Source organism: Enoplosus armatus, chromosome 11, assembly GCF_043641665.1.
Source record: "Enoplosus armatus isolate fEnoArm2 chromosome 11, fEnoArm2.hap1, whole genome shotgun sequence".
Lineage (NCBI taxonomy): Eukaryota > Metazoa > Chordata > Actinopteri > Centrarchiformes > Enoplosidae > Enoplosus > Enoplosus armatus.
The window spans coordinates 5,876,384-5,891,417 of NC_092190.1; the positions used below are offsets into that span (position 1 = coordinate 5,876,384).

The 15,034-nt window shown below is 41.5% G+C and overlaps 1 protein-coding gene across 1 annotated transcript in view; it reads right to left on the reverse strand.

Moving 5' to 3' along the window:
* Positions 1 to 399: 399 nt before the first annotated feature.
* The window catches only part of slc49a4 (solute carrier family 49 member 4), a 43,676-nt gene continuing 29,041 nt past the window's right edge, over positions 400 to 15,034 (reverse strand). The window contains exons 7-9 of the mRNA XM_070915298.1: positions 12,802 to 12,929; positions 9,907 to 10,089; positions 400 to 608 (exon numbers count right to left, since the gene is read on the reverse strand). Of these exons, the coding sequence (XP_070771399.1) occupies positions 493 to 608; positions 9,907 to 10,089; positions 12,802 to 12,929 (427 nt within the window). The 3' untranslated portion in view covers positions 400 to 492. The remainder of the gene's footprint in view (positions 609 to 9,906; positions 10,090 to 12,801; positions 12,930 to 15,034) is intronic.

The window sequence follows — 15,034 nt, forward strand, 5'->3', positions numbered from 1 at the left end:
CGTTAGGGGCCGACACCTGATGCTGATCTGTGGTCAGTGCGGCATCCAGCTTGTAAGCTTTTGCGGCAGCGTCCAGTTACGATCAAACCGAGCAGCCACACGGGGGCGACACTGAGAGGAAACGTATCATCTGTAAACAACAACTAACAGTCCGTCATGCCGTGCCTTGTTAAGAAAATTAAACCGTTCACAAACGTTTGTTTACATACAAACATACACTGACAAAGAAAAACAGGTAATGATGTTAAACAGTCATATGGCATTGAGTCGATCACATATAAAGAGTAAACATTGGTGTAAAATCACTTCTTGGTTCTTCTCTGCAGCCACACAACAGCAATCCATCACCACTGTTAGCAATATATACATTTACATCCTAAAATCTAAAAGAACGTCCACTTTCCCTTCATCTCCCCGTCTCCTCTTCTTTTGTGCAAGAATAATTATTCAGTCCTTTATAATTAAGTTGACGTGTTTTTGTCCTCAGCGGTGTCACACGGAGACAAAGACGTCCAGGTAGAGGCGGTCATAAGACTCCCTGAAGAAGAGGATGAGGACGAGGCTGAAGAGACAGGAGCCGGTTAAACACCAGTTCAACCACGACAGCTCTGGATAAAAGAGAGAGGGAGAGAAAAGGAGACACGTCTGGGTGAGACTGTAAGCGCTTTGCTTCAGCTTGTATCCAGGAGGTGATACATTGGGTGGCAGTAGAGGTGTACAGAGACGCCTGTATCTGTATCTGTTCAACCAACAAAATGACTTGTCTGTATCTGTACTCGGACAGAAGACCGGAAGTTTCATGTTGTATTTTCTAACCTTATATTCATTGGCAATACAACTGTTGTGCCTTCAAAGCATTAAATTGATATAATATTGGCAATTACTGTACTTCTCATCCCTCTCTCATCTCTCTTTTTTTCCCGAATAATAACAACAACAACTTTGGGTAGAAGAAATATCTGTTTCCATCATATTGTTTGTGCTTTTCAGAATAACAGATTCAGGTACATCCCTAGTGGGCAGGTAGGTGATTCAGTGTCCTTCTCAAAGACACTTCAGCAGGTCTTTTGTTGTCCCCCCACTTTGGACACTTTATTTATTAACTATATATTTGTTTGCCGTTTTTCTTCCCTTTCCAAACTTTTTTCTTTTATTTCCTCTTGCCTTACAAATAATACAAATGTAACCATGAAGGCCAAAAACACACGGACAAGCCTGTACTTTTGTATACTGTTCGTCTGGGGCTGTTTCATAATTCAGGCCTCTTAGTTCCAGTGAAGGGAAATCTTAATGCTACAACATACTATCATATATTAGACAACAGTGTGCTTCCAACTTTATGTCAAACGTTTGGAGAGAGTCTTTCCTGTTTCACCGTGACAATGCCCCCGTGCAAGAAGCCAAGTCTAAAAAGAAATGGTTTCCCAGTTTAGTGAGGGAGACCTTGACTGGCTTGCACGGAGCTCTGATCTCAATCCCATCCGACACCATTGGGATGAACTGGAACGCTGACTGTGAGCCAGACCTTATCACACAATGGTCTTGTGGCTGAATGGGAGCAAATCCCTGCAGCAAGTTCCCAAAATCCTGTGGAAAGCCTACCCAGAAGAGTAAAGGCTTTTATAGCAGCAGATTAATGCCCATGATTTTTGAAATGACAATTAAATATGAGTGTTCAGGGTGTCCTTATTTTTGGCCATAAAGTGCACACCTAATTAAAGTAGTGCAGAAGTGAGTATGAAGCAAAAAAGAAAAAATATATACTGATAATACACATTCAGCGCCTTTCCCTTTATAGTATAAAAACAAACATAACAAAATAAATGATTCAGCAGCTGAAATCATTGTGGATGCATATACGTATTGGCTGTTGCAGATATTATCACCTAGAAAAAAGATCATAGTGGCTCAAAATCTGAACAGGAAATGACCACTGAGTTGAACCCTGCCTCAGCACTAAGCAACAGGCCACAACACATGATCATGTGTTCCTTCATAATGAAATATGACTCATCTACACACATCCAGAAACCTAATGAGTTAGTATAAAGTGACATTGAATAATTTATGAGTATCATATAGGAGTGATAGCTAATCAATAGGAATTCCTGACATACCATATAGGAAATACGAACAGCCTCCTGAGCTGTCTTTCATAATGATTCTGAATAATTCAATGATATTGGCAGTGTTCCCCATTATCATTGACCTACACTTGAACCTAAACATGGTGCAGAATGAGGTGTTCTATTTTCTCGGCTCTGTTCAAGCTCCATTAACCACAGGAGAGGTGCTCTGGCTGTCTGCAACAATGCTGCATCCGCGGGGCAGATGGGAAGCTCACGACCGTACTGAACCGTTGGCATCTTAACTCATCAGCACACAGAAATATAACCTCTTCTTCTTGTTCAGCCTCTGTGATGCAAACGCTCAGATTTTCACCATGCACGACTGCATTAACGCGCAGTCACACCTTGACTCAAGCCTCAAGTCTGGACAAAACCCAAATCAATAAACTCCTTTTACAAATGCATTAAGCAGCCCTTGCTGTGAAGCCGGCCATCTCGACACCACGTAGGTGTTTGAGGTGTTTTGTCCTGACAGAGATGTTAAGCAGAATCTACGTTGCGCGGCAAGGGTCATTTTCTCAGCCAGGACGGAGGATGTGGTGGCAGCAGGCAGCTGCTCGGGTAACAAGCCAGACTAAATATAGAGAAATCAGGTCGTAACACGCAGTGGAGCCCTGGGGGCCCTGCCAGCACATTGTGTCTCAATTCACAACAACTCCACTTCCATTCCAATCACTCGGCTTTTCATAATATCATCAGCTGCCCTGGCTTAAAGAGAGTACCTGATCAATGCATGAAGAGACTGGCGCTTGGACTTAACGGCGGTGCCTCTTTGTGGTAAATTACGAGCTTTGGCTGTAAGGCACAAACCTCTGTGTGCTCCATCCTTCACCGCTTCCATGAGGAGAAAGAATGTGGGGTAAGAGGTGTAAAGATGAAAGCAAAAGAATAAATCGAGGCAAAAAGGGAGGTGAAGAAGGGGCCTGAGAGGAGTGGAAGGTGAGGGATTGGGTGAGGGTGTTTGCAGCGAGGTGTCGAGACTCCTGAAGCAGCCTCATTAATCAGGAGTGTGTGAGCCGGACAGCAGGAGACCTGGCGTGGAGGCGGGTTAATGGAGTTGTGTTTATCTGACCTGCCGTCTTCCCCGTCTAACTCTGTCTCGCTTTCTCACATGTACACTCGACAAAGACTCTTCCACTTAAAAGTTGGAGACAGACAGTCAGTGTGTGTGTGTGTGTGTGTGTGTGTGTGTGTGTGTGTTTGAGCCGGCAGCCTTAAACCAATCCTAATGGAGAGCTTGGTAATTGTAGCAATTCAATCAGGTGATGTGGTAAAAATGGAAAATCAGCTCAATTGCTCCCCTCCAGCAAAGTTTAGAGGAAATACAGTTAAAGTTTGGCCAAATGGTAAGCAGACAGAAGGGGAACTGGGCACCTGGAGGCACCTCAGATCACCTTTAAAGTTGATTATTAGATTTTAATGATTAACTGTTAACTGGCCTGAAAACTTTAGCAATTCTAAAAGCAATTCTAAACTTTCTCATAACTTTCTCACGCTTTGTTATTGAAAAGGCTGATAATTAAGTTGCTGAAGAGGAAGGTGGTGATGATGGTGAATATTTTTTTGGCAACACGACCTAGAGAGCTGGGGGGGGGGGTTGTCCTTCCTTTCCCTCTATCTTGGCTCATTTTTGCACAGTGGTCCTGACGGTGGTGCTATGGCAAGGTCAAACTTTTGAGAACAACTTTATAAGTTTCACATGAGACTTTTCATGTGTTGCAGTAAATTCAAAAATATATTCAAAAATATGAAATGTAACACTTTAACTATAAATCTGTGACTAGAACTTCCAAACCTCTATAATTTCTTCTATAGTTTCTTCCAGTTGATAGGATGGTGTCTATTGCTGTACATAACCACAAAGACCCACCGGAAGTGAACAAATAGATAGATGGTAGATTACCTGTAGTAAGTTTTGTCTATTTATTTGAATTTTTTTTATTCAGGAAAACTTTAGAATTTTGTTTCTTGGTGAAATAAAAGGACAATTTACTATTTACTGAGAAAAAAAATTCAAACAAATAGATATTCTCATGATGATGGTGGAGGACATCGAGTGAGCAAAGTTTTAACTGAACCATAACAACAACAATCATCCACAAACGACAATTTAATTGATCACCGGTGCCATTAATTATATAATATATAATACATATATATATATATATATATATATATACCAGGTTCACTGTGACAGTGTGATCACATTCAGCAGCCATCAGTGTGAACACTGGACAGTTCATCATATTAACAGCCTATTACTGCGGCTGCCACCGTCAGCACATTGGTGCTACAGATGAAGACAGAGACGTGGGCCGAGAGGCATCTTATGGTCTTCATCAGTCTTAATTGAGGTCAATGCAGCGTTATAATTAATGCGGCTCAGTTTTCCTTCATGGCTGCGGCCTTTGGTTGATAAGACTGGGGTCACGCCTCAAGATACATAGATGAGCTTCGTGTAAAGAACAGGATCATCCATCACAAAATGACCACTTTCTCATTATGATGCTTGTGGAAATAGATACTGTAGATCGACAGGTTGTTAGCACACCTATAGTTATAAGTTACTATAGTTATAATATATATATATACATATATACATACATATATATATATAGTAGAGTTATTATAATACTTATTCATACTGACTCCCAAAGTATGCATGTGTGTGCTTTGTAAGTGTGTAAACTGAGTTGATGTGCCGCGGTTCATTTACTCTGTCAATGTTGCTTCTCGCTCACGATTCAAAACTCTCCCAAAAAAAAAAAAAAAAACAGCAAATGAACAAGGCTTTTATTCTCTCAGGAATGACTGAGCGCTACAAAGAAAGGCTGTTTGTTTTTTTTACCACACCTCCACAGTCTTTACGGGGGGTTGAAAAAGTTAGTCGGCAAAGGCATTTTGACTTCAGACGAGAATGCAAAGTTTAGCAGAAAGGTAAAAAAAAAACTTCTTGGGACTAAAGAACTGCAGCAATTATTTCTCAGTGCTGAATAATCCCTGCTTCCCCCCGTGCAGGAGACTGACAACTCACAGCTGAACGGAAACTCAAGGCCACCCCTCCCCTCCCTCCTCCTCTTCCTCTTCTTCTTCCTCCACAAAAACATTTGAAGCTCTTTAGCTCCACAATACCTCTCTGCTGCTTTGTATTCCGCCCTATGCATCGCGCTAAATGACACAAACACACAGCAGATGAAATCGAAAAGGAGCGACAAGTGCAGATATATGGCCCGGAGGCTGCATTCATGTTTCTGAGTCACATGATTCAGAGACTTTGGGGGTTTTTAAAAACACGACAACAGAGTCAAGAGGCCGGGTAGGGCTCACTGAACCAAGACCTGCCTCTCATGGATATTAAAATGGACAAGGAGGTAGATTCATAAACGCCTCTCCGCTCACAGGGAAAGGAGCCATAATTCAGAATTCATAAGGAGGCAGTGGACAGCCACAAGGTAAACCCTAAAATGAACTGTAAACTGGAAATAGATGGAAATCTTTAGAGGCCAAGGTTGCCAATTTTCAATATCAGGAGGTAAAAAGGGTTTTGAAAAGACGAGGCTCATGCAGAATTTATCAGTTTTGAAGTCTGCCTATTATTTGCCACATTCATTGTGGGACTACGGAGAGGAAATTGGAGTAATGAGATGGCCCACTAGAATACTTCCAAGGAGAATTTACATAATAAATCAAATCAAATTAATCTTCGCAGGAGGGATCTCTTCCGGAGAACAGAATACCGTTGATTTCCAAACAGGACGGGAAACATTCACTTTTTTAATTCACTGGCTACAGTGATCATGGAAGATTTCAGTGTTTTAACATCCAGGTTCTTCTTCAGAGTAGACGTGAAAAAAAAAAATCTGTCTTCTACCGCAGTATATGTTATTTCATACCACGACAGCGAGTATCTTTATATAGATTATTTTCTGTAAATTCAGTTCCCAAAATGGTTATATGATAATAAGGATTAGCACTGATACTGTTGTTATTTTTGAGGCTGATGCTGATATTGATCTTTGAGATTTAAATAAACATCAGCTAATATTTGTTCAAACTTAAGACATAGTTTAAATTTAATTTTATTAAAGAATACCGAATATACGCACTAAGTGGGTGAGCTAAAATTGGCCGATTATTGGCCATGTTGATGTCACTGGTCAGATCGGGCTCCGGTGGGGACCAGTATTATTTATTGTTCATTGTACTGACAAGAATCAATTAGGCCCGGACTATTCTATCACTTAACTATAACACCGCCCAAAACAAGAAAAGACAACATTCAAACAATAAGGAGGATGTGCAATATTTTATCCCATGAAAAGACCAAAACCAACGGTGAATTGATCCGACTTAACAAATATCGTCTGATATATCCTCTGTACCACAGAGCTCCATTGTTGTCCAGAAACTATTGAAAACACATCAATGAGCCACACTGTTGCACTGGATGACATGTTCCTTCATTACCATATTATTTATTTATTTTGATCAATCCCACACACACACACACACACACCAAATGTGTATTAATCTGCATTTGAAAATAGTCCAAAACAAATGCGCACAGCTGTTTTAGGAAATTTCTGAATCTTTTAAAAATAAACAACATATATTTATGACCTGTCTTTCAAGATTTTCATCTTCAGTAGAAATGAATGGGCTTGAAACTGAGATCCACAGACAGTGTAGGGACATTGGAAAGAGTTGATAGTGGGACTAACAATTGTTGGTTTTGGTCTTTTCATGGGATTTGCTGACAATAACAAAAATACAGAATAACGCCAGCCTTATCCTTAAATATATCTCACTATTACGATTCCAAAGGATACTGAACCTTATATCATGATCCAACAGCCCTGACCTACAAACAGTGGTTGGTTACCTACCGATGTGGCACAAACAGTAGACTTCAACAACTTGGTACCTACAAACACTTTTTGCAACTAAATGGTTGGTGGTAATCTACCACTCAGGCAGTTACCTGCAAGCTCATATTACAATGCCCGCATGCCTGCAGCAGTGCAAACCTTCTGAAAAGAAAGCTTCGATGCATCACACTCTGTTAGACGACGATAGGGTGGGAAGTAAAGAAAAGAGCAGCAAAAGCCTCCATCATCTCAGCTTGATCTTCTCTCCGGCTGTCGCAGGGAAGTTGTCAGGATACATCTCAGCACATCAGATGCCTTTCAGCTCTCCCACACACATGGCACACACCACACGTCAGTGCATCTGCACTCAAAAACAAGCACATACGTTCACACCCACGGAGCAGCAGCAACACACAAAGTGCACAGCTACACACAAAACGTGTAACACATTCAGATGCACACACACCTTCACACCAAGCAGTCTATCATTCAGCAGAGAGACGTGTCGAGTAGAGGATACATAATGTATTCTTTATGAGTCCTACTCTTGTGTGTGTGTGTGTGTGTGTGTGTGTGTTGGCCTGCAGCTGCTCTATCTACCCAAAGCTTTGTCCATCCACACCTGCTATATTGCATCTATGATTTATCACCATGCTGACATACTACGGGATCAGACAATTCAAAATACATTGCTTGTCATCCGGATCACAAATCTTTAACAGCTTCATTTCTGTTTGAGTTATCCCTAAACTACTGTTCTTTTTACGGTGAAAATAGAATAAAACTAAATTAAACTTCAACTAATCCGCTCGACGTCCCTCCAGCTTCATTCTCAACCCTTCAAACTCCACCTGTTAAACATATCGAGCCAAACCTGCATCTGCATTGTATTTCAGTCCAGCTGTCCTGACGAAAAACTTGAAACCAGGTCTCTGTGGTGGCAGCAGAGTACTTCAGTTCTGCCTCAAAGCTGTACCTCTTAAAATAAGGCTCCTTCAACTCATTTCAAGAATAAAGTCAATTTTCTTTTTGCTAGTGCCTGTAACGCCTAAAGTCTGACAAGATTTTAAATCCATCAAAAACATTTACAAAACATTACTTGCAGTGTTCGTTTGTCTTGCCTATAAAACACTTGTCTAATTCTTAAAGTAAGTAAAGCCATCTAGTAATTAGTGTGACAACAATACCATCCGCCTCCTGTATCTTACGAGTGCACACAGAGACCAGCTTCTAATGCAAATGGTGAAGATTATTTATCTGTGAATTTATAATCCTAAAGAAGATATTATTACCCTTTTTCCTGTGTTTTAATACCAACTAACTGCCAAATGTCTGTTTTGGCCGTCACTGGTAACTTTTTTTCTTTACAAGCCACCTTGGCAGGAAAACAATCGCAGCTCGGAGTATCTCTGCTCTAAAAATCTCTTTGGGCAAAAAAGCTGTGACAGCAGCAGGTACATTTTGCAATATACTATCCAGAACACTAAATTCTTTCCTCACAGTGATCAGAAAATAGAAGGTGCACAAATGACGACTTGGAAGCCTATAGATGTGTCAGTAACCATACTGCAAATCTTCAACTTCAAATATGAATGATCACAATAGCATCCTAAAACTACTACTGTGCTCACAAGCTTCACTCTCATTAAATATTAGTAAACAGACGGATAAACAATAAAAGTAACAATAATAAAATGCCAAACCAATCAGTCAAGTAATCAATTTGTCTTTTTTGCTACTTTCTGATACCAATAGATTAATCCATGATAAAAATAGTTGTTAGTTGTGACCTTAAAATATTCCAATGGTGGGTATGTGTCATGTAAATGTTTGACACCTGCTGTTTTCGACAAAACAAGCTGGTTTTGTGCCCTGGCTGTCGTGCTTGTTAGTGGGCCCTGAGGGCCTCTGGGCCCCGACGGCTGTTCAGGTCAAACAAGAATCACATCCACCTGCACAGGCAAGACAACCCAGGAGGCAGGATCAAGATATAGTTGTCAGACAGCAGCTGTCAGTAGCCTCGTAGCAATCAGAAGGACTTGGCAGAGGATGAAGCTCATGAATATTTATGAAAGTCTGAAAATATGTCTCTTATTTACTCCAACAAACTGGGTAGAGGAAGTGTGTGTCAGAGATGGATCCATCATGCCAGCCGATTGGTGCTGTGATGTTGCCAAACATACAGGGAAGGTTAATGAAACAAACGACTGGTGGGAGCTGGACTCATGGAACAAAACGTGGTCCTAACTACACACCGACATACACGCATGTACACAAAAAAACACTCACACACAGGCGCTTACACGGATGACTGAGCTTGGCATACTTATGATTTTGCTTCCTCCTATGAAAGCCGCAGAGGCAGAAGAGAAGCTGATGACATGCTGTCCTCTCTGCTGTGAGCCTAAATTATTATATTAAACTCTGCCAGGCAGCCAACTCAAAGATAAATCTGAGGCTAAATTACAATAGGGAGCTTTTCGTTCTTTGTGCCGAATGTGTCAATTGCATTGGAACCTAATATTCCCACTGTCCGCCTTTTATCGGCAACATCTGCAGGGCTTGAAATGGATTTTTGAAAACAATGGAGCCTGTGGCTTTCGGGAGGTGAGAGAAACCTGCAGGGGGACAGAAAGCTTCTGAATGGACCAAAAACTTCACAAGGTTTAGACTTTTTCTTTGACAATAACAACAAATACAAAGAAGAAATACTTTAGAAGTGGCGTTGCCAAAGCCCAGTGGTTCTCAAAGTGGGGGGCATAGAGCCAGAATATTATTCATGTGGGGACAAACAAAAATGCTTTTCCGTTTCTGAAGGGGAAATTGACAGAAGGTATTAGTGAGTACAGTACAAATGAATGAATGCATTTACTGTTTCCCCATGTTTACATGCAGTACTCCTGTCTTACCTGTACAGTAAAAGGTGAGGAAGAAGAGGAGCAGACCGGTGACCAGGTTCCCCAGAAAAGTGACCACTCCACAGGTGATGCCTTCAGGGACCGGGTACACTGTCTCGATGAAGAGCTCAAAGAATATTGGCACGCTGCTGTTAATGAAAATGCCCACCAGGATGCAGGATGTGTACAGGATGGCTGCAAAATAAACAGTAGAACAACACTAAGTCACAGTTTCATCAGAAGTTCCACCATCTCCTTCACCTGGTCTACAGTGTCACATGTTTGTCCTTTGAACTGTGTGTTTCTGAACACAATTTTGGTCGATACCAAGACAGTATTGAGGTTTGATACCCAGCCCTACTTATAGCACCCAATCAGGAGGGACTTTCCTCCCAATCTGGCATCAAGTGTCACAAGAAGATCTTGATAGCACTGTGACAGCAATTCAATTTCAATTTCTTTTGTAATATTTAGAGGTTTTCAGTTTACTTGTACACTTGTACACACACGGCATTAAGGTGCAACTAATTTCATGGATTCTACAGTATATTAAAATCTAATTTCTGACTTTCCACATAGTAAACAACTTTTCTTATTTGCTCCTCAGGCATGATGACAATGTTACTGTCCATGCTGGCTGCTGCTGGCTGCTACTGGTTTAATTTGGGTGCAATCTTGGTTGAATTGAAAGAAAAAAAAATATTCTGGAGAGTAAATTTTTAATTTAGAATCATGATGTGCTGACTGACTCAATCTATTTCCAACAATGAAGCTCTTTTGCAAAGGTTTGTGCAATATAGATAGGCTTACTGCTAAAACATACAGCATTTCAACTGTGTGTGTGTCTGCAGAGCAGTCAGTATGTTCACTATGTTCAGTATGTTTGGCCAGCTCAGGGTCTCGTCTCAGCTGCAGTCCTAGCTGGGACCTAAAGTAAAATGTGTGAATGTGATGTGTATTAGAGTGGATATGCGGAGAGATTAAGCCATCACCTCTGGAGCATCACAGCGCCCTCCATCTCCCTTATCACAGCAGATTGGTCCAAATGAGCTCCCCATTAGCCTGCACGTCCCTTTAATCACAGAGCCTCTGAGGGCCCTCATGTGCCTGCCTGCCTGCTTCCCTGTGACGGGGAACCCAGGAGCCACTCATGCAGCCATCAAAGGCAGCCTTCTCCTCTGCTCGTCTTTATTCAGCCCTAATGAAGCACTGATATCAAACACTTAGGAGCACTGCACCACAGCACTTTTCCCCTCACGTTATTGAATTAGGCTATCTGGCACCAATTCCCAAAAGGCAGTAGGAGATCCCTTGAAGGACGGTGAGCACAGCAGCAAAGGAACATGGGATGAACCTTGTTGGAGACAAGACAATGTTTCTTTCCTAGAAATTATACTGGGGGGTTTGAAGATGGAGTTCCGGGAAAATAAGGGCACAATGTTAACTGCCTCCAAGAGCTTGACAAGAGAGTGTGCGAGTACGAGACTGATGGAAAGGTGCCGACCATGAACTGCGACTTCCACGTCTGTGGACCTTTGTTGCAGATCATTCCCCATCTCTGTCTGTCCTTATTTCCTATCATCTCTCTACTATCAAGTCTGTAATAAAGGCATAAAAAATGTAGTGATCCACAAACAGGTTTTGCAGAAACTACAGATTACTCTGATCTGTGTGTGTGGGCGAGTGACCATCGCACACTGGGATAATGAGGCGTTTTGGCAGATTTTGTTGCAGTATCACACCACCCTCTTGTATGATATGCCAGGTGGATGAACAAGGTTGGAGTCTGGCTGCTGCAGACTGCCAGTGTCTGGGATAAGAGGACGTGAGATAGACAGAGAGCATTGCCAGGGCCTGGAAAATGATGATGGATGATGATGGCTAGAATCAGTGGCTTTGAACGACATGCTGGTATGCTTATTGGTTTGGCTTACGAAAAGGCAGCTAAGTCCACTAATGTCCCTAATGGGCTTATCACTGACCTCTACTAATGGATTGATTCTACTGAATATGTACCAAATATACAGCGCAGTCTGTAAGTATTTGGAAAGAGAGACTTTGCTTTATGGTTTTGGCTGTGTACTCCAGCACTTGAAATGAAACAGTAAATACATGATTTAAGTGGTGACTTTAAGCTTTCATGGTGTTTGAAGGTGTTTACATCCATACTGGGTGAACAGTGAATGACCTTTTCACCTTTTATACATACTCCCATAATACTGACGGCCATGGAGTTTTTAGGCCCAAAGAGTTAAATGTTTTGAGTGTTTTCAAGATAGTCACATGACCTAGATCCAGCTGATCATGTGTTTTGTTTGCGGAGGACCAGACTGAGGACAAAAAGTCTCCAAAAACAAGCAAAATGTGCAGCTGGCTGCAGGACATGCCTGACAGAGCATCACCAGGGAAGACAGCAGGTGTCTGCGGATGTGATGATACCTTTAAATATGGGGATGTGATCTATTTAGTGTTTAACTTTCCGCCCCCTAGAATTGGGGGAATATGTATAAAAAGGGCTACAATTCCAGCATTGTTCATCTGGTGTGGATGTGACTCTTAAATTAAATCTGAAAGTCAGCACTTTAACCTCACAATCATTGTTAAATTTCAAACCACGACATGTTGAAATACAGAGCCAACGCAACATAAGATGTTTCACTGTACAGATACTTACACACTGAACTGTATGAACTAGGCTGCAATAAATAGAAAACACACCTGTGGTCTGGGCTTCAACAAATCCATACATAAATCAGAGTGGATTGTTCTGTACTTTGCACATAAATCTGAAAAAGACCCCTGAACTGCCCTCTGAATTCATTTTGGCTATGGGTTGTATCAGAGTCTCCCATTGCTGCACTGCCGGTATGCAATGTCACCTTGACAGTGATGCTGCTCTGGACCTACCTGCAGTGGAGGGGAGGTGTGTGACTCTGCTCAGACAAGTTAGTGTGAACCAGGTGGAGGACAGAGAGGCTCCTGCCAGCATCAGCACCAGAATCAGCTTCAGCATCCCCCGAATAGAGTCTGCAAACCTGGGGGTGGGTGGAAGGAAGGGGGGGAGAATATCAATTTATAAAAAATAAAAAAAACACTGAGGCAAATACAACATATTCAAGATACTGATCCTGAAATATACCAGAACAAAGAGCAGACAAGATTACTGAAGTGAGTAAAGCAATGCAATTTCTAAATGTCTGCTTCCTCTGACTTGTGTCATAATCTATTACTGCAGACATGCATTGTTTCAGAGAAAGGCTAGATCATTTCCTTCTCCCACTTGTTTTGGAGTGCGTCAGTTGTACGTGTCATTACACGAGCAGACACTACTCCAAGAGTTGATTCAATTTGTCTCACCAGCTAAGCAGGCGGACTTGAGATTCGCATTGTAGTATTTTGTGGAAGACAAGCCATCGGGCCATTTCCATACTCTCTCAAGCACTGTGGTTTCTCTTTGTAGCCCTTTCTAAACCCTCATAGTTCATTAACTCCTCTCCGCTCCTCTGGGTATGCATATGTATGCTTGTGAAAGATTAGATGAAGCTACAGAAGCCTGTAGCAAAGACAGACACTAATTACTTTTGTTTTGTTGCCCACAGACAAGATGTGTGAGAAAAGAAGGCTAAACTTGACAATGAACTTACTTCAAGAATAAAAAAAGAAGTGTTGGAAATGGCTGATTAGTTCAGCTAGGTTGTGAAGTTCCGTCAGTGTGCTGAGGGCCGGGGGATGAGGGAAATCATCCTTTGGACGGATAATGAGAACTTCTCTACTTCTCCACTTCCACCACACTCATTTTCAGATGACATCAATGTCTGCTGGGATTTCATGAGCTGTCATTCACAGCTCCAACACATTACTTCCATGTTCACAGGGCATCCACTTGATGAATCCCTGAATTCCTACCTTTTACTCCAGATCTGTGTGAGAGAATCTGGAGCAGGCTGAGGGTAGCTTGGGATAACACGATGGATTTTGTTGGTCTTCAGATCTAAAGCAGTCATGTTTCTGTTTACAAGACTGAGCTGGTTGCACTGGAAAGGGCAGCCTAGTCAGAGAGCCAAGGCCTTGCCGCTACACAGAGATGTTTCTCTGCCGCTACAGCCACACTCCTCAATCTGCATCACCCATCTGCCACTGACTGGCTCACATCCACAACCCTTCAACCACCCCTGGTGACAGAGATGGACGAAATTCTTAGCCTGCACCCAGCCAAGCCCTTATCTCTTTGCGGAGAGGATCACAGGCTGCTCCCCTGTATCAATTCCAATCTGATCCTCTAGGCAGAAACACCATAAATAGCTTATTTCCTTTACTAACTTTGATCATCCCTGAGTCCACTTGATAAAAGAGCTTGATCGCTGATTGGCAAGATAAGTCAGGTGCGACACAGTTTGAATTGAATACAACTGAGCAGAGTTTGGGTTTTGGAAACCACTGACTTACAGTTGACCAATAGCAATATGAACATCCTATCATCATAAATCTTATGTATTTAAAGGGTAAGACCAGCGATATTCTGTGTTTTTCTTACTGTCAACAAATTCTATGAAGACCAAACCCAACAGTCAATGCTACTAACAAGTAACGCCTGTGTAGTAAAGCCTGATATACAGAATCTTACTCCTCTGTGCCACAGAACTCCATCGTTGTCCAAAAACTATTAAAAACACATCAATGAGCTCCACTGACGCACTGCGTGAAATGCTATGCCATAATTACCATGAACATGGACACCGTACTTTATTTTGAGTCACATTCATCGTCCTGCAGCTGCAAAAAAATACTCATTAGAGAACCAAACTCGTATTAATCCATGGGTGAAAATATTTTATTTACTCCTGTTTTAGTAACATTTGTTAAAAACTACAGTAACCAGCGGCTTAAAGAAATTACTGCACCTTTTGTAAAAATGCAACTATATGTCACTGTTTTTTTGTGTTTTTTGTCTTTAAATTTGGGTTTTCAGAGTTAATTATACAGTTGAAAACAAAAAAATAACTAAGACAGATAAAAGTCGGAGAGTATTAAAATACTTTGTCTGTGTTTTCAAAGGATTAACAATAAGAAAAATACAGAATAATATTGAACAAGAAAATACTTTGCTATAAAGGTTGTCTCCAGTACTGTAATTCAGACC